General features: G+C 42.9%; 1 protein-coding gene across 2 annotated transcripts in view; it reads left to right on the top strand.

The window, feature by feature from the left end:
- Positions 1 to 21,222, top strand: part of GRIN2A (glutamate ionotropic receptor NMDA type subunit 2A) — a 372,220-nt gene that overhangs the window by 206,624 nt on the left and 144,374 nt on the right. For both annotated transcript variants that reach the window (XM_007188412.2, XM_007188413.2), the window contains one exon: positions 6,129 to 6,721. In XM_007188412.2, coding sequence (XP_007188474.1) covers positions 6,129 to 6,721 — 593 coding nt within the window. The remainder of the gene's footprint in view (positions 1 to 6,128; positions 6,722 to 21,222) is intronic.

Genomic DNA, 21,222 nt, shown 5'->3' on the forward strand with positions numbered 1-21,222 from the left:
GATGATGATGATGAGGAGGAGGATGGGTGGATGTGATGGCTGTGATGATCATGGATGGTGATGATGGTGATAGTGATGATGATGATGATGATGGTGATGAGGAGGAGGAGGAGGAGGATGGGTGGATATGATGGCTGTGATGATCATGGATGGTGATGATGGTGATGGTGATGATGATGATGATGATGATGATGGAGGAGGCGGAGGATGGCTGATGAGGGGATAAAGATCCTCTAGTGAAACAGATCCAGCTTATATGTATGTATATGAGAATGCTATTCATGTGAATCCTCAGGCTCATCAAGTTTGACACTTTTACTTTTCCTCTCATCCATGGAAAATGAAATAAAATATGTTTAAAAGCTCAGTTAATACACAATAAGAGTAGCAGAAAGTACCTCGGGGCTTAGCAGGGCAAAAAGCAAATTCCCAAGGAGTCCTTCAAGATCTTTGTCGGGCCCCTTGCAAGATTGTCCTTTTTTTGGTGCTCACCCTGACAGGCAGAGGAAAATAAGCTAAAATAAGGGTGCAGGGTTGACAGCAGCAGCCAGTTTTCTCTTGCTTCCTGGGGATGAGTTTCCTGCTCATTTATTTTCTCACCCAATATTTCCTGGGCCCCTACTGTGTGTCAGACATGGTGCTAGACTTTGAAGATACTAACTTGAATAACGCTCATCCTGCTGTTGAGAGGAGACAGAGAAAAACAAATAAATCAGCTTTGGAGTCCATATACTCAGGTCACAGAAATTCAGTTTCAGTTGGACTGGCATGGAGCACGAGCCTTGGTGTTTTTTTTGTAACTCTCCAAGGGATTCTGTTGTGCAGCCAGGAATGAAAGCTACTGGTGTGTGCAAAGGAACCTTGGATGGCATCTTGCAGTAACTGAGCTGTTGTCGCGTGGGGCCGTGTGGATTTTAAGGAAATCATTCAACCTCTCTTCCTGTGTCTTCATGAGAAATACCGTCCAGAGGGTTATAACCACCGGCAGCGCCTCATCTCTTAGGTGGTTGGAGTTAAAGGGATAATGAGCGTGGGTGTCCTTTAGAGCTTTATAAATGGGCAAGTGAAATTAAAGTTGGTTTTAGACTCTTTTAAACATCAGACCTTGATACCCCTGCAGTCAGGTCTCACCCTGGGGACTCAGCAAGGTCTGGAAAATTCTAGAACCTCACTGATCCCGGGACTGGAACACAGAGTTGAAAGCAGACACCCAGAATCCCACACCTGCCTTCCTCCCTGACTCTGTGTTTAAAACAGTTTGTTCTGCTTCTGCAGAGCGGTGAGCTTGGGGAGGGCACTGCTTTTGCTTCAGAACCAAAGTGGGTGTCTGAAATCTGTTCCTCTCCCCCGGCTGCACACTGCCAAGGAAGCCGGTGCCAGAGGTGGTCAGACTGATCTGTGGAACCCGAAAGGGCGGGCTGTCATGGCGGGAGGAGGTAAGTGCGGGAGGGTCAGCCTCTGCTATCCAGCTAAGAACCGGGAAGAACGTGCAGGACCTTGAAACAAAGGGCCATTTGGCGTGTCAGATGCCAGGTCCTGGGAGTGCGGCCAAACACCCCCATCACCCCCTGCCAGTCCCTAAAACCACCTTAGAAAATCCCAAAGCTAAACGTGAGCCTCTTCAGTGCCTCGCTGTGCAGTTATGTTTTGCAAATAACTACTTGCTTTCATCCCTCCGAGGGGTATACAGTAGACACCACAGTGGTTTTGGAAGCTTAGGTTTCAGATGCCAATGGAAGTGAAAGTGGTGTAGGGTGACTGCATGAGGTCCATAAAGGACATTGGCGATGGTTTCTCTCCAAAGTGTGACTCATCACTTCCTTTTCCTCATGCAGCTCCCTTGGGCTCAGGATGAATGGGCTGGTTTGAGGAGGGAGGAGGGAATGTGAAATTAGCATGTCAGTAGATCTGGAGATACCATTTTTTAAATAGGATAAGGATCCGATCCCCTTAGGTTTCTGGCAGTGTCCATGTGGTCTAGAGGACAGAGGATGAGAGGGGTCCCTAAACTGTTGGAGTCAGACATGGATCAATGAGCCTTTTACTCCTTCTGGTTCATCCTATCCTCACAGCAACCCTATGGGATGGTGCTCACGATGCCCATTCCATAAGCAAAGAAACTCAGATCCAGAGAGTTTAGGTAATTACCCATGGTCACACGGCTAGTTAATGCAGAACCAGGACGTGAGCTCAGGTCTGATAGACCCCAGAGCCCGTGTTATTCCAACTATGAAGTTTGACTGGTGTGCATGGAGGGGTAAACTAGAGAGTCTGAACTGAATGTGATAGGTCTGGGGGAGCCACTGATGACTATAGAGGAGAGGAGTGGTGTGATTAAAGCTGTGCTTTAGGGATTTCAGTCAGGCAGCCGTGAACAAGGCGAGTTGTTGAGATGCTCAAGTCAGGAGTGAACTGCGTCTTTTAGAGGGACAGGTATCATAAACCCCTGATGTGAGACACCAGAACTCCTGACCCAGGGCGAAAATATTGAATAATAGTGGGTGAAAATAATAGTGACTACATTTGTAGAGCACATGATATTTGATGGGTACTGCACTGGGTGATTTTATACAGAGAGATCATTTAATTCTTACAACTTGATGAGGAAGTGCTATCATTGGCAATAGGTTAGTGAGGGGTGAAAAGCTTGGAATCTTTCAGGCAGGCAAACCTGCCTGAAAGATTCATTACCTGTGTGATTCTGAAAAAATCATTCTACCTCTGAGTCTACTTATTCATTTGTAAAATGGGGATAATACTAGTACCAGTTCAGCAAGATTGTTGGGGGTGGGATTAAATGAGATACGACATAGAAAGTGTTGAGCCACATGACTCTTACAAAGTACTCCTGGCATGTTAGCTGGTATAATTATTACCATTGCCATACCCATTGTACAGATGTGGAAACTGAGGCTTGGAAAGGTGAGGTGATTCTTCACAAGGCTACACAATTTGGATTGGTACCTGGGCAGTCTGATCCCAGAAGTTACACTGCTATCCGTTCTGGGGGGAAGAGATTAATGGGGATCAGAAGAGGGTAACAGGAGAGATTCAGCTTGGGCAGGACAGTGGGGATGGCACAGGGCAAGAGGTTTGTACATACTCTTTCACAGGGGGCTTGTGCCAAGCCAGCTCTTGGCTATTGAATGGCTATCCCTATAATTATCTATCTGCTTTCTGAAGTTTAATGTGTAGCCATGTCCTCCTTTCTCTACGTAGAGAGCCAGATAAGGCTGCATTTGCTTACAGCTCTGCTCTGTGCTCATGGGTACACGTACATGGATATAATAATGTCTAACTCATAGTACATAGAGCAGGGGTGTTGGAGCATCCCAAACACCATCAACTCCCACATCTAGCATGTTTGACCTCCACCTCTTCACCAATACCAGTTATGCCAAAGAAATGGGATAACTGGTAATAGGTTGTCTCAGAGATCCTTTTTATTGGGTTCCAACTGTGCCCTTAGCATATGTCCGCCTGAGAACTTTCTCCGTTCCTCACGTGCTCAGGGCAAGATGCTGATTCCATCGCCTTTTGCAGTCATAATGTAAGTCTGGTGACCGGCTTCCTCAGAGGCATCCTTGCTGCATGGGAATTATTACATTTCTTTTGTAAGTAAGCTTGGAACTTTTCAGTCCATCCCAGGAGACACCTGACGGTGCTTGAGGTTGATGACTCTGATTGTCTGGAGACTGCACTTCCGTGCCGCCTCCTGCTCGTGGATTCTTTATGTTGTTGCCTTTCGGGGTATTTCATGAGGCTCTATGGGCAGCTGTTGAGGCTCACAGGACTTATATATTCTCCTCCTTATCAATAAAGGACACACTAAAGATATCTGGGCCTTGGATGGTGACGTGGTTCCTCAGGATAGTGGGATGATAATGTTGAAAGTTTTTATTTTTCGGACATGACATTCGAGAGCCATGTAAAAAAAATACAGCCTTGGATACTGAATTCTCCCCTTTCACTTTGTGTTTACACCAAGGACATTTCTCTTGAGCTTCACTCACACATTCATTCACTCATGCACTCCCTCACCATCTCCAGACGGGTCGTGTGCCAAGGCTTCTGCCAGGTTCTGGGGACAGAGAGTTGAGGCCAGCAAAATCCCTGCCCTTAAGCAGTTCACCGCCTTGTTGAGGCGTGATTTAAAGTGATTAATCAATCCAAGAATATTGGATTTCTCCAAAAGCTACTGTAGGGGAAAAGATAGTTATCCCAAGTCTTTAAATGTTACCCCATTTAATTGATTTAATTAGGTAAAATTCATAGAACTGTAATGTTGGAAGGGGCCCAGAAGGCATTTATTCCTGTTTTTTCTCTCTGCCTTCAGGCCATGCTGCACTCAAATTATCCCCCAAACTCCATGCACTTTAGAAAAGGGGGGTGTTTCTAAGAACTATAGCTTTAGCCCTTTCAGATAAAACTTCCTAGTCAGTGAGCATCCACAGGGAAGATTATGCAGACTTGTTGAAAGACTTGACATGCACAGCTACTAAGTATCGTTCTGAAAGACATGAATGGAATCATCCACTCTTCACGTACACACGCACACACACACGAAATGGAATCCCCATATTTGTACAATTGAGGGTGTATTAAATGCACGTGGTACATACAGAATGCAGAATGCAAGCATGGCTGCAATATGATAAGGACCCTTTGAGAATTCTTTCAGTTCCCAGAAAAAAATATATCTCTGCATTTGTCAAATCCTGTTTTGCCATAATACAGAGCCATACTTTCTGTTTAGTTGGCATTTTTGCACCATGCCAGTGGGTCCACGACATGGTTTAAGCGCCTACTCTATGCAGATCTTCAGTGATCCCAGGAAGGCTGTGGTGGTATGTTGGGAAAGGGGCTGGAAGTGGAACCAGAACCTGAGTTTGGATGCTGACTAGCCATGGACCATTCTGAGCCTCATTTTCCCCAACCAGCAATACCAACTTCATAGGATCATCACGGGATTTGACGAGTTAAGGAGTGTGCAGGTAGTTTGGAAATGGTGCAACTGTGGGCACCACCCACTTTTTTTTCTAAATGGAAGTTTGTTCTCATGATCAGATCATGACTTGGGGAGATGTTAGGACTATTAGAGACCCTTTAACCCAACACAAGTAGCCATGTCACTTCCCAGTGTAAGAACATTTGGCATCTTGCCCTGATGCTCAGAATAAGGTCTAACATAGCCTCTGAGGCTGTACGTGGTGGGGTTTTTGCCAAGCTCTTCAACATCATCTCACCCCCACATCACAGGCCATCATGCATTTACCTCCAGTTCCTGGAACAGTCAAGATGTATCTTCAGGGCTTCTCTGACTATACTGTCCACTGGTTTCCCCTCTTCTGTACCTGATATTCCTTCAACACCCCCTCATGCCTCTCTCGGCTCCCAGCCCATAGACGTTGCTCTTCACTTCCCTTCCACGTCTGTGAAGGCAGAGGCCGTGTCTGTCTGTCTTATAAATCATCATTTCCGAAAGCTCTAACATGTTGTTGCCATGTAATTAGGCGTTCAACAAATATGTATTGATTGAACAGAGAGATATCCACCTAGCATTTATCATACTCTATATTACACAGGAATCTAGAGTTCAAGTGACAGAAACTCTCCTAAAATTGGCTTAAATGCACATGGAACTTGTGCCTTACATAACCAACAGGTCCAGAGTAAATGGCTCCAGGCGCGACTGACTCCAGATGCCCCAAGTATGTCATCAGGAACCTCCTTCTATTTCCTGATGTTGTTTTATTTCTATCGGCTTCATTTTCCAGTCATGAGCTTGGGGGCCAGATAGAGTTCATTCTGTTGGACCCTTCTGAACCCAGAGGGGTGGTGGTGGGATGAACTAGAGGAAAATGAAGCTGGCAGAATAACAGATGTCCTTCACTGTTCCGGGCTGTGGGCTCCAAGTTCAGGGACCTCTCTCATCCCTGTGTTTCTAGTATCTGTTCCAGAGCCTGGCATACGGTAGGTGCTCAGGAATGTTTGTGAATGAACAGATGTGGGATTTATTTTCCCTCACTTCTAGGAAGGAGCTTCTTTAAGCCAACAAAGACAGTTGGTTGTGCATAAACTGCCTTCGGCCTCATCCTCTGTTTTGCTTTCTTTTTACCTGTTGGCAGGATCCAACGTCTACCTTCTTCCAGTTTGGAGCGTCCATCCAGCAGCAAGCCACCGTCATGCTGAAGATCATGCAGGATTATGACTGGCATGTTTTCTCCCTGGTGACCACCATCTTCCCTGGCTACAGGGACTTCATCAGCTTCATCAAGACCACGGTGGACAACAGCTTTGTGGGCTGGGACATGCAGAACGTGATCACACTGGACACGTCCTTCGAGGATGCAAAGACACAAGTCCAGTTGAAGAAGATCCACTCCTCTGTCATCTTGCTCTACTGTTCCAAAGACGAGGCCGTCCTCATCCTGAGTGAGGCCCGCTCCCTCGGCCTCACCGGGTACGATTTCTTCTGGATCGTCCCCAGCTTGGTCTCAGGGAATACGGAGCTCATCCCCAAAGAGTTTCCATCGGGACTCATTTCCGTCTCCTACGATGACTGGGACTACAGCCTGGAGGCAAGGGTGAGGGACGGCCTGGGCGTCCTGAGCACCGCTGCATCTTCCATGGTGGACAAGTTCTCCTACATCCCCGAGGCCAAGGCCAGCTGCTACGGGCAGATGGAGAAGCCGGAGGCCCCACTGCACACGCTGCACCAGTAAGCGGGGCTCTTTGCTTGTCCCCCAAAGTGGCATCAGAGTTTTCTCGTTGTTGTTTGTTTAAATACTAAAAACGATATGAACTCATTGCTGAAAATGTGCACTGAAAATAGAGAATGTTGTGTGTGTGCCTGTGGGATTTGTTGGTTTGTTCTCCTCTCCCCTCTTCCTCTTGTCTCATCTCCTTTTGTTTTTAGTAACATCATCCTTGGTTTTCTGCAACTTACTTTTTTTACTCAACAATATACCCTGGAAACTTACACTTGAGATCTGTTTGTCTGTCTGTCTGTCTATCTATCTGTCCTCTATCTATAGCTATATCTTAAGTATGTGTGTATATATAGATATATGTATGTATATACATGCCTATCTATATACACATGTATGAATATATGCAGATGTAGGTATACATACATGTGCATGTGAATGTGCACAGATATATGTAGATATACATATGTATGTGTATATATAGATACGTATGTATGAATATCTATGTTCTTTGTAAACTGCACATTGCATTCCTCAATAGGGATATACCATGATTTATTTATCCAATCTTCATAATAATAGAAATTTATGTTGTTTCAGATTTTTTTCCATTAGAAACTAAACTGCAGTGATAATCATCCTTACCTGTCTCTTTGTGCACACGTGCAAGTGTTTTTCTAGGGTTGATTCTAAGAAGTAGAGTTTTGTGGTCACGGAACAAGTGCATTTTAAAATTTAAGTGTCTATTGCCAAATTGTCCCACAAAGTAACTATATGTTTTATGTTCACACTAGCATTTTGTGAAATCACTCGACTTCCCACATCCTCACCAACACGTTACATGTTGGGGAAAGTGCCCACACTGGTGCTCCTAGTCTCAGAGTTTGCATCTGAATGTCCTTCCTTCATATGGCCTAAGTGTTTTTGTAGGCTGTTGGAAATCTTGGCAAACATCACTTTTAAATCTGCATTGTATTCCATCATATGGCTGTATCATAATTTAGTTAACTACTCCCATCTTGGTGGACATTTAAGTTAAATTTTATGTTTCCGAGAAGTGTCATTGTTCTTTGTGGGCCGTCATTCTGGCTCAGCTGTTGAGATTTAGAATGATCACTCCTACACCCATTTTGCATGTGTTTGCCTGATGTTTGCTGATTTAATCCATGCTCATTCTTCAGATAATGAGCAGTGTAGCACCATGATTAAGGGACTGGGCTGTGGAGTTGGACTTGTTAGGGTTCAAACCTTGTCTTGTCCACTTTCCATGTGACTTGGACAATCATTTTACCTTTCTGGGCCTCAGTTGTTCATTGCAAAATGGTGGGGTGTTTTTGTTTCTTCTTTTTTTTGTAATTTTTATTTATTTTTGGCTGCTTTGGGTTTTCGTTGCTGCGTGCAGGCTTTCTCTGGTTGCGGCCAGTGGGGACTACTCTTTGTTGCGGTGTGCAGGCTTCTCATTGCGGTGGCTTCTCCCGTTGTGGAGCACGGGCTCTAGGCATGTGGGCTCAGTAGTTGTGGCACGTGGGCTCAGTAGTTGTGGCTCACGGGCTTAGTTGCTCTGCGGCATGTAGGATTTTCCTGGACCAGGGATCACCTAGGCGGTGGTTCTCTCACTTCAACATGCATGAGAGTCACTGGGAGGGCTTGATAAAACAAGACTGCTGGGCCCCATGCTCAGAGTTGCTAATTCAGTAGCTCTGGAGTGGGCTCTAAGAATTTGCAATTCTAGCAAGTTCCTGGGTGATGCCGATGTTGCTGGTCTGGGGAACATGCATTGAGAACCAATGTTCTAGGGGTTGTCCTGAGTATGAAATGAGGTGATGCATGAAAAGTGCCGCTTAGCATGGGTGCCTAGCACCTGGCAATTATTTAATGACTGTCAGAGTGAGCAGTGAAGTTGTTTTGGTCATCAGAAATTATAGTCAGCAGACCAGGTGAGTTTGTTATCAGTAGAATAACATGTCACTCTAAAATGTCTCTGGAAGGTTTTAGGACTCTGAATCTACTGCAGTTCAGGGATAATCTCTGGTCTGCGGCTAGTGGGGTGTGTGTGTGTGTGTGTGATGGAGGAGGTTTAAAGATTTTACCTGAAATTGACATTTATCTGAAAAATGAACTCTTAGGTTAGGAAATCATGGTCCTTTGAAATTTTCCCTTCCTCTCTCCTCTTTCCCTCTTTAATGATCTTGTTTCTACGTCGCTACTTTCAGCATTTTTAATAATTGTCCAGGTATCAGGAAGGAACTCGGATAAATTGGTATGAGTCACGGGAGTGTCTTACAGAGGCAGGATTGCTGCCAGCCCAAAGACAAGGGCTGCACTAATGAATTCTTACTTCCCATAATAAGTGCCCTGCAGCTGGAATATTCGTATAATTCTGATGGAAACATAACTCAATTGTAGGGCAATTGAAATATACTATATACAAGAAGAGGAATTTGAGAAGGATAATTGGCAAGACATTCAGATCTCTTTCCAGTGACCACCCTGAATTCCACTCCTTAAAAAAAAAAATCCTACTGCTGTGAAATCCTGGTGTGCTATTTCCGGGAGTTACGCTTTGAATGCAGCAATGTTGTAGGTGGTATTGCAGCCCCAGAGAAGTAATGCATTAAGCGTGGTAAGCCGTCATCCACCGCCTGGTTTTAATGAAACATCTCTCCACCCTTGGAGCACTGGTGGCGCTCAGCCACAGTGTGTAGGGCTCAACCAGTGTGTGGGTTCCTTGCCACGCTTCCCCACTAGCACAGGGTTCCTTAAGCCCACCCAGGAAAGAGTGGGACCTTGCGAAGCAAGACAAGGACCAGGAGCTGGAGAAAGCCCCAAGAAGGCAGTTTTTAAGAGAAAAGGATTAAGGGCACTATATCTCTATCCTCCATCCATCACTCCTTCTATCCAGTGAGCCCTGTGCTAGCCTCTGGAATCATACATGAATTAACATATAACTTCTCAAAGAATGTACAGTCTGATGAAGATGGGGGAAATTCGTCTAAAGACAAACTCAGGTAACGAGGACTTTTTTAACATAGAAAAAAAAAATAGTACAAAAAGTGGAGTCTAGCAAGAGGGAGGAGATATGGGGATATATGTGTACGTATAGCTGATTCACTTTGTTATAAAGCAGAAACCAGCACACCATTGTAAAGCATTTATACTCCGATAAAGATGTTAAAAAAAAAAAGTACAGAGTCTGATGAAACACCCACCCCCATACTCACCCCAGAGAACAAAGTGAACATGTCATATTTGTTTCAAATTTTTAAAAGAAATAAAACATTACTGCTAATGTAGAAGTCCTGATTATACCTCTCCCCAGCCCCACTCTTCTCCCTTTCTCTCCTTGAGAGAGAAAAACACCACAGTGAATTTGGTATGTATCTAAATCCATGTGCATGTTTTGTACTTTTGATACAGATACAGTGCGACCTTAGACCCAATGGGTAGTTCTTTTTAATATCATAAGTGGTATCTAATGTGCTGGAATTTCCTTTACCTCAACCTATGACTCAAGCATGATCTATGAGGACACATATAAAACTAGTGTATTCATCTTAGTTGCTTTTTTGTATTCTGTTGTATGTGTTCTATCTTCTATTTAATCACCCCCCTTTGATGGACATTTAGGTTGTTGACAGTAAGGAATCTTCAGTCCGGGTAGCTGAAGGCAGAGAACACATGTGTCTGCAACCTGATTCGGACCCATCAGCTTGAGTTAGGAGTTCTCACTTAAAGCTTTAAAAAGTTACATTTTCAGCTGGTTTAAAAAGTCTCATTTTGCAAAGCATCTGTAAACAGATAGCTCTCATCGCTCCCACTCTGCAGTAGGGAGGATGCAAATAGCTTCAGAAGAGGTTCAGATGAAGTCACACCTGATGGTTTCATGGTGAGTTGCTGAGGGATCGGGGGTCCTGCTTTGACTGGTTGAGTTCTACATCTTGGGGCTAACTAGGTGTGTCCCTCAGTGGCCCTCATGGACGTTACTTGTAATCTTACACACAGAGTTTGTATAGTTAAAATATTGTCACAGTGGTTTACTGCTCACAGTGATGGACCAGGTACAAAGGGTCTGCTTGCTGGGTTAATGATCCTACCATGGACCTGTGTCTGTTCTTGTTTCAGAAAAAAAAAAGTGGGGAAAAGGGGAAATGTTCTTTATGTTTAATATTCTGGTTTTACAGAAGGCACTTTGAAAAGAGCAGTCAGCGTTTTCCAAAGTTCAAAAATAGCTCAGCCATGTTATGTAACCGCCTCCTTGCTACTGCTGAGTTATTAAACATCTGTTCCTTCACCAAGCACAGAGCACATCGCTGGCAACTCCTGGATCTGTGAAGGTAAACCATTACCTGTTTTGTTGGCATGGAACCTAGGCTGCTCTGTCCAGTTCTGTCCCAAGAACGTCTCCGGTTCACTAGCGGATGGGGCCCCTCCGGAGGCAGCACGACATCATGGTTAACAGTGTGGGTACTTGGGAGTTCCCTGGCCGTGCAGTGGTTAGCACCACGTGCTGTCACTGCTGAGGGCCCGGGTTTGATCCCTGGTCAGCGAACTAAGATGCCACAAGCCGTGGGGTGCAGCCAAAAAAAATTTGATGAAAAAAAAGTGTGGGCACTGGAGGCAGGCTGCCTTGTTTGAATCCCTGATCTGAACTCTCCTAGTTCCAAGACTTTGGGCAAGTCACTTGATTCCTCCAAGTCTGCTCCCTCAGATGTAACATGGGGATAAGAAAACTGTTGTCCTGTAGGCTAGAGCCTGGCATATGGAAAGCAATTTATAAATGGTTCCCATTGTTGATAAAATGTGTGTGCACATTTGTGTGATTCCTCTTCCACTTTTACATTTATTAAGGAGGAGGTCATAGAAGGGAGAAGGTGGATGTTTTTAAGACCTAAACGCTCTTGCCAAAGGATTAGCTTGGGAGCAGCGTGGCTAGTGGGAAGAAGGGTAGAGAAAAGAGTGGAGAAAAGTTCACAGGCTGAGTGCCAGCTTGGTTTTGAATTAGCCACATACTTACCAAGTATAAGTTACTAACCACTCCGAACTCAGGCTTTTTTTCTAAACTGCCCGTGTGTGTGTGTGTGTGTGTGTGTGAGCGTGTGAGCGAGAGAGAGAGAAAGAGAGTCATTTCTTCATACTGTAGGAGAATTAATTGAAAGTATATATGTAAAACACTTATCACTGTGCCTGGCATGTAGTAGGCATTACACAAACAACTGTGAAGTCATTCTTCTTTTTTTTTTTTTTTTAAAGGCCTTAAAGATTTTTATTTATTTATTTATTTTTGGCTGTGTTAGGTCTTCGTTTCTGCGCGAGGGCTTTCTCCAGTTGCGGCAAGCGGGGGCCACTCTTCATCGCGGTGCGCGGGCCTCTCACTATCGCGGCCTCTCCCGTTGCAGAGCACAGGCTCCAGATGCGCAGGCTCAGTAGCTGTGGCTCACGGGCCTAGTTGCTCCGCGGCATGTGGGATTTTCCCAGACCAGGGCTCGAACCCGTGTCCCCTGCATTGGCAGGCAGATTCTTAACCACTGCGCCACCAGGGAAGCCCGAAGTCATTATTCTTATGATGATGATTATCATCATTATTATTACTTTATACCTGTTATACTGCAAGCTGTACACAGACAGGGAAGTGAGAGATGGAGGTATATTTCAATCTTGTTTGTTACCGATTGAATTGTGACTCTGTGTCCTGTGGCTCGGCTCCCCTTTCAGTTGTGGAGGAGGATGTAGAAGTCACTGCGCTGGAAGTCAAACAGAAGTGCTCAGGTAGATCTACAGCCCCAACCAGGGGAAAAAGGACATCTTCTTTGGGAGAGCTATGAATTAGTATTAAAGGGAAGTTATTTGGTTTTAATTGATGATACCTGGCTTGACCATTTATGTGTTCTACATTAACTTCTTGATTTATAAAGTCCGGCTTCTGCTTTAAGAAGCAACAGCATTGTAAATTATCACCCTGACAGGAAGGGAAATGGAAGGAAGATAGATAAGTGAGAGAGAATTTAATTCATATCCAATTTACATTGATACTTTTTTCAATCTTCCTTTCTGAAATATCCATAGGAAAATTTCCTGGTTCAATGACCCATTAAGAGACTGATCTGAACCTGGTTGGCATATTTTTATTTGATAATCAGAATTATCACTGTTGGTTTCTTTTTTAATGCCAATAAAGAAGCCTGCTCAGTTACAATTCTCTGAGTTATAACTTCCCTGGGTGAATGTGATAACTCTATGCAAATATTTATCTGTGGGGTCAGCATATGCTCGGCAAACATTTCTGGCGATGACACCAGGTACCCAGGAGACCAAGCCATACTCTGGGCCTGTGCTGTAAATCTGACTGGGGGTCTGGACTCAGGAAAGGGGGAAAAGACTGAGTCTCAAAGAGACATGTAGTGAGAGAATCCAGCGGCCTGTACCAAATTAAGAACCCAAAGCATATTCCACAAGGCTGTGTGACTTTGTGGAATGTGGTTTTGGATAGTGCTTTGTTCAAACCCTCTCATTATCTGGGTTATCCTGGGCAAGTTACTTCTTTGAGCCTCCATTTCCTTGATTATATACAGAGATAATTCCAACCATACAGGATTATGGTGACACTTAAATGCACATAATATACTTAGCCAAGCATCTAGGATGTAGTTGGCACCCTGCAGATGTTAATTCTCCCCCTTCCCTTGTCCAGATGCACAGCTTGATCTGACACCTCTTGTGTCCTGATGGACCCACGAGAGGTGGGCTGTGCTCCCTGGGTGTTCAGCCTGAGAGTGAAGTCAACAGCCTCTCTTCAGCATCATCTCTGTTTGTGGCATCTCTCCTGGAACACCACCGTCTCTTTTTTGGCTGGAAGTCAAGAGCACCGTATGCCAACCCTGCGATGCAAGTCAATCATTTCCAATTGGCATCCAATGAATAGCTCGACAAATGGTGGAAACCCAATGCTGGCAACTTGAAAGGGTCAGAAATTGTCCGTGCCTTTACCTTGAAGGAAAGGTGGTTTGGGTTGTTTTGGGGTCACACATAAAGCATAAATATTGTTCAAATTTGCCTTAGGCCAGATGCAAATCTTTGGATTTTGGAACCAGCATGCCAACAAAAATATGTATTGATCTTTTTCCTCCAGGGTTGAATACTAGGGAAGCTTTCATTTTGAAAACTTGTTAATTTGGTGATATATACTAATGATTTGCTGCAGCTTTCTTCTGTGAAAGGATTATGCAAAGAAAAGCACCATCTTCACTACTCTGGTGCCTGCTAACAGAGAGTATATTGGGAGCAAGGGGTCTTAATGTGTAAGCACAGGGACCAGTTAGGAGATTAAGACCTAAATCTGTGTAAGGCTATAGATTCAGAGAGAAGTGGGTGGGCTTATGCATGTTTTGGAAGTAAAATTAACAAAACGTGATGGATGGATAGGAAATGATAGAAGAGATTGAATAATACTTCTTCACTTGTACAGCTGAATAGATGGCGGTACCTTGCACAAAATTGGAGAAGAAACAAATTGGGGGAGAGTGAGACAGGAACAGCATCTAATTTCAAGCATGTTCAGTTGAACATACTTTGTAGACATCCAAGTGGAAATCTCATGTAGGCAATTGGAGAAAAGAGTCTGAGTTCAGGCTGAAAATCTAACACACAGGTTTTGAGCTTACTGATGCCAGTTAAAACCTCAGGATTGGGTGAGATCACCTAGCGGAGAATGAAGACTCAGAAGAGTGACCAGGTTCCAACCTTAAGGAACTTCGACATTAATTGGTAAATAGTCCCTGAGGGGAAGGAGAATACTGGAGAAGACGAGTTGGGCTGTGAATTTCGGCTGCCTTTTCCCCCTTGGAGACTCTCTATTCTCAGCCTTGATTTGTTGTGGAGCCTGGTGGGTGTCTGTACAATGTCTGTTACATGCTAGACATCGTGACAGGGGCTATGGACCTTCCAAAGATCTATAATCTACAAGCATTGTTAATCTATCTGGGCTTAGTGCAACCTAGGAGAGTTAAATAATCTGACCAGAAGTTTTAACCAATATGTGGAAGAAGTAAAATTTTATCACATGATGAACTGCCAAGCAAATCATCAGAGCAGTGAATGCTTTGAGTTAAAGGAAACCAATACCATACTGGGCTGGATCCATGACATAGGTGGTGAGCCAAGCTTTGGGTCTGAAGAGATGAGGAGGTCATACTCAGGGAGGGGGAAAAAACCTCTGACTTTGTCTCATTCTTGACATGATCTGGAAAACATCTGATGCTGCACCGAAGTTAAAAATCCTTTCCACCACAAGGGAGGAGCATATGGCAGAGTGTGAAGGGCCAGTTCATTTATAAGCTGTCCTTTGTTTGCTTTCCTGGAAGGGTGTCTGTCTATGCCCCTCCTCCTCGTATGTAGGACAGAAGCCCTCCTTGTCATTCCTTCCAGGTGGGAGCTAGACAGCCAGAACGGGCCTCTCCACCTGTTCTTTGCCTTTGTCCTCTTGCTTTCCTGCTCCCCCCTTCTCCTGCCTCCGTGTGGATGCTGCCTGCCTGCAGGTGTGACTGAGCCCCCGTGCAGGCTCTTGGTGCCTCAAAGCCTGGCATGGATCCCAGGGACGGAGGAGTCGCTGTCAGCTTGGTGTTGCTAGCTGGGTTCTGCGCGGGCAGGGGAGGCCAGCCACATGTCTACACAGGCCCGGAAGTTTGGTGAATGGACTGGCTGATCTGCTGATGTCTGGTTTACCCTTGGCCAGATCCCCGTAGCCAGCTCCTGAGGGTTTGCATCGTCTGATTAAAGCCTACCCGAACACAAGGAATAAACATGTATCGCTGTTTCCTGCACAGTGGAGGACAGCTGTCCTGAGACACGTGCTCATTTCCTTTTCATTTCCATGCCTGTTAATAAAAGGAAGTTTCAACAATTTAATTAATACATCATTACGTGTTGGGAGGGAAGGGAAACTTCAAGTTTCATAAGTTACATTATGGAAGCATATATATATATATATATATATATATATATATATATATATATAGAAGTATAGTTGATTCACGATGTGTTAGTTTCTGGTGTACAGCAAAGTGATTCTGTTTTATACATATAATATATATATAAAATACATATATTCTTTTTCAGATTCTTTTCCATTATAGCTTATTACAAGATATTGAATATAGTTCCCTGTGCTATACAGTGGACCTTGTTGTTTAATTTGCAGCAACATTGGATGGACCTAGAAATTATTATAGTAAGTGAAGTAAGTCAGAGAAAGACAAATATCATATGATATCACTTACATGTGGAATCTAAAAAAGTGATACAAATGAAACTATTTACACAACAAATAGATCCACAGACATAGAAAACTTATGGTTACCAAAGGGGAGAGGGGAGGAGGTATAAGTTGGAATCATATATATTTTAAAATTGGATGTAATGGAAATGTTAAAATACTCTAATGATACAACCTACCATGTATTAAGTCCCTCCTATGTGCCAGTCACTTTAAATACATTATCTTTTATCCTTAGGTAAGAGTTAGGATGTTTTTGTTGCAGGTAGTAATCAACTAAATTCAGTTACGTGATTGAGTTATTTGATTGGAATTCTAGAGACAGGGTGGACTTCAGATGCAGTATGCTCAAGGTTCTGGTTCTTTCCCCTGTGATCTCTTGACTCTGCTCTTTTTTTTTCAAGATGAATTAATGTCAGAATAATTTATTTAAAATCCATATGCAATCACACAGCTAAACTTCCATAATTATCTCTTCTGGGATAATAATAAAGAATTTGTCCAGTTAAACTCTTCCCTTTGGTAGTTTAGAATCTAACATCCTCTTATTGGATGCTTAGGTAATTAAATGACAGCTTCAAATATAAGATCTTATCATAAACATATTTAAATTTGGTTTCAATTAATGAAATGCAAATGTGTAATTTGGGATTCGGATGAAATGCAAACATTTGTAATTTGGGATTTAGGACAATTCAACTCACGGAAATATTTTTTAAAAACTTCACACTCTGTATTTTATTATGTGAAAAATTAAACAATTTATCACAACATACAATACTTTAAAAGTGTTTCATGCCTACAGAATACTAGAGGTTAGTAAGAATCCTCTTCCTACATAAGGAGACCTCTAAAATGGCTTTATATTTTTCTACTTAGGATATGAACTTGACTCTGCCCTTTGAGGAGTATAGTCCTTGTTCTCAGACTGCTTCCTTCATGACCTTAAGTTTGCTGTCAGCAACACCTCAGATGACTTCTTTGTTCGTGGCCAAATTAGGTCATGTGCCCATCTTTGGGCCAATAATAACCATTTTGAAAATGCCATGTACTGACCGGCTTAAATCTGGACAGCTGACCCAATCCCTGAGAAGGCAAATAGGATTAAGTTACACCAAACCAGACCTACTCTTAGAACTGAGATGGGGTGAGCTTCCATTCCTCCAAATCCCATGGATTCTTATAGGAAACATGAAGTCTCAACAAATGTGATTTCTATTAAGAATGAGGAAGAGGGAAATGGATGCTGGATAGATTACCAGAAGGGCAATTATAAATCATAACTCATATTACAGGTGAGGAAATCGGGGACTAGAGAAGTTACATAACTTGACCAAAGCCACACAGCTAATACAAAATAAAGCCAGACTTCAAATCCAGTTTTGTTTGGATCTAAACTCCACTACACTACTTTAAAAACTTGCAAGTTGACTTGAAGTTGTGGTATTTCTTTTTTGACTTGAATGTTTTTACTGTTTTCAGAAGTTGAATAAATCCCAACATTTAAAACTTGTAAGATTTCACAAAAAATTATATGTTTAGCTAATCATGAAAAATATGAAAAGCTGATAATGATAATCTGACATTCCTATCTGGAAGTCTTAAAAGTTGGGGCTCTAGATGTTGGGTCCAAACCTTCACTCTTCAGGGAGAAGCTGGAAGTTGTAAGTTCCCTCCTGATTGTATATTGCTGTGCTGGGGGTAGAGTATATGGCGAGAATGTGTCTCAGCCTTTCCTACACATTTGGATGTGGGTATTTTGTTGTTCATTTGATGTGTAGCTCGCTCAGCTAGTTTCTGGATTTCTTTCAGAAAGAATTGCTTCATAGCTGTAGATTCAGTGTACCCATGGGAGGAAGTGAGTTTGAGAGCGTCCTATGCTGCCATCTTGTACCAGAACCTTCCTCCTACCTGGGGATGGTCAACTGGACATGGGAAATGACCTTTAGATCAAGAAGGGCCTGCCCAATTCACCTTAGTCCCCACCTGGACTACTTATTCATATTACCTCCATAGTCTCTTTCAGTGTTTTATTTTATCATAAGATCAGTATTTATTACTTTTATCATAATCATCATTATTTATAAGCATTGCCAAAACAAGACCTTGATGAACCTTAAGACTGGTAGATATTCAAATGAGTGATGACAGGAAGTTTCGATATCTCACATACAAGGATCACCTCCGGGACTAAGTGGTCTTTTTTGATGGCCCTAGATCATAAACCTACTTCTCTGTTCAACTTAACAGGTGAGAATTTGAGTTATTTGTGCCAAGTGGCTTGCCCAAAGGCAAGAACTGATTGAATTACCTAAAGAGAGTTCCCACTCATCAGGTTGGATTAATTTGTAGATGTTCCTCTAAAACTAGAAGAAAACATTTGTTCTGGTAGGGGGTGGGGGTAGGTGTCCAGCTTTTCTACAATATCCTGAAATTTGTCAAATAAACAGTAAACGAGGGAGTCTGATAGAACCCACGCTACTTGTGAAGGATCGTTGCTGAAAATGTCAGTGTATCATCTAAACCTCGTGAAGTCTATGGTTCGAATCTGATTTTTCTTTTCTATGGCTCAGATTCATAAAATATATTATTAGTTGTAACAAATTATTTTCAACTGGTGTTATAACATTAAAATGTACATTACTTCTCTATGCTTTATTACAGATGAGGAAAGTGAGGCCTGGAAGACACAGGGTTCATTTTTCATTAATGAGAGACTGGCTAATGGCAAAGACATGCTAAGCCTAAGTTTTCTTTGTCCCAGACCCAGATGTGTTGCTCTACTGAATCAGTCCTCTTTCCTTCTAGGTCCTCTGTGATTAATGATAATAATGTGGTGATGAGGATGATGATGATGGTGACAATGAACTCCAGGGACCTTGTCCATTTTATCTGTGTACACCAGTACCCAGCATAGTGTAGACACTTAAATACGTGTTGAATGAGTGAATCATATAATTGCTAACACAGCGCTTGCTCTGATCTAAGAATTTTTACGCATTATCTTGTATTCTCACAGCTCCATTTTTGCTAGAGAAAAAAAAATCTCAGAGAGAAGATTGACTTTTCCAGTGTCACTTAATGGTAGAATCAGGATCAAGATTGCCTCTCTGACTTTAGCATCTGATCCTCTGATTCTCTGGCCTCTCAGGGAAAGAGGACATCCTAGGTGTGCTTTCATGAGTCCCTAGAGGTCTTCCATTGCCGTAAAGTGCGTACAAAGATCCTCCCGTTGTGGGCGGGAGTCATTTTGCTTTTCTTAGAAATTAATTTATCACAAAAATGTGATGCATGGGATTTCATTTTGTAAACCACAAAACCTTCCTGAAAGTGTTAATAATATCCTCACCATCAATATCAGTTATTATTATTGTCATTATCATAGAGATTGATATTTGGCATTGCCAAGAATAAAGCAAGTGGAGATCAAAGGGGAGAAGCTGATCTTTCTTGGGAGAATTTTTGAGAATAGTCAAAAGCTCAATTGCAGAGTCATCAACTCTCTTTAAATTAGTTCTAGAATGAGTCCCTTCAGATTTTGTGCCTCCCTGAGGAATGCCAGTAAATATTAATTGGATGCAAAGAACTGAGCAAAAATGTCAGCAAGGGAATCTCAGTAATTCTGACTAGGCAGAAGGAAGGAAGTAAAAGGTAGAAAGGGAGAGGGAAGCCAATATTTAATTTTGACACTGGGTGCATGCCAGGTCATAATGGGATTATCTGCCTTGATTTTTTTTTTAAATAATCTTATTTGTAATAGGATCCAATTTTTTAAAATAAATTTATTTATTTTTGGCTGCATTGGGTCTTTGTTGCTGGGCACAGGCTTTCTCTAGTTGCGTCGAGCGGGCGCTACTCTTAGTTGCGGTGCGTGGGCTTCTCATTGCGGAGCGTGGGCTCTAGGCGCATGGGCTCAGTAGTTGTGGCTCATGGGTTCTAGAGCGCAGGCTCAGTAGTTGTGGCGCACCAGCTTAGTAGCTCTGCAGCATGTGGGATCTTCCTGGATGACCAGGGCTTGAACCCGTGTCCCCTGCATTGGCAGGCGGATTCTTTTTTTTTGTTTTGGAAAGCAAAAGGGTTTTTCTTAACATCTTTATTGGAGTATAATTGCTTTACAATGGTGTGTTAGTTTCTGCTTTATAACGAAGTGAATCAGCTATACATATACATATACCCCCATATCTCCTCCCTCTTGCGTCTCCCTCCCTCCCACCCTCCCTATCCCACCCCTCTAGGTGGTCACAAAGCACTGAGCTGATCTCCCTGTGCTATGCGGCTGCTTCCCACTAGCTATCTGTTTTACATTTGGTAGTATATATAAGTCCATGCCACTCTCTCACTTTGTCCCAGCTTACCCTTCCCCCTCCCTGTGTCCTCAACTCCATTCTCTACGTCTGTGTCTTTATTCCTGTCCTGCCCCTAGGTTCTTCAGAACCTTTTTTTTTTTTTTTTTAGATTCCATATATATGTGTTAGCATACAGTATTTGTTTTTCTCTTTCTGACTTACTTCGCTCTGTATGACAGACTCTAGGTCCATCCACCTCACTACAAATAACTCAATTTTGTTTCTTTTTATGGCTGAGTAATATTCCATTGTATATATGTGCCACGTCTTCTTTATCTATTCATCTGTCAATGAACACTTAGGTTGCTTCCATGTCCTGGCTGTTGTAAATAGAGTTGCAATGAACATTGTGGTACCTGACTCTTTTTGAATTTTGGTTTTCTCAGGGTATATGACCAGGAGTGGGATTGCTGGGTCATATGGTAATTCTATTTTTAGTTTTTTAAGGAACCTCCATACTGTTCTCCATAATGGCTATATCAATTTACATTCCCACCAACAGTGCAAGAGGGTTCCCTTTTCTCCACACCCTCTCCAGCATTTATTGTTTGCAGATTTTTTGGTGATGGCCAGTCTGACCGGTGTGAGGTGATACCTCATTGTAGTTTTGATTTGCATTTCTCTAATGATTAGTGATGCTGAGCATTCTTTCATGTGTTTGTTGGCAATCTGTATATCTCCTTTGGAGAAATGTCTATTTAGGCCTTCTGCCCATTTTTGGATTGGGTTGTTTGTTTTTTTAATATTGAGCTGCATGAGCTGGCAGGCGGATTCTTAACCACTTCGCCACCAGGGAAGCCCTGCCGTGATTTTTTTTAAATGTTCTATTCACATATATGCAGGAAGGCTAAACCATTGGCAAACATCTTCCGCTCAGTATAGGAGATGGGGAGGAAGC

This window comes from Balaenoptera acutorostrata, chromosome 15, assembly GCF_949987535.1.
Source record: "Balaenoptera acutorostrata chromosome 15, mBalAcu1.1, whole genome shotgun sequence".
Classification (NCBI taxonomy): Eukaryota; Metazoa; Chordata; class Mammalia; order Artiodactyla; family Balaenopteridae; genus Balaenoptera; species Balaenoptera acutorostrata.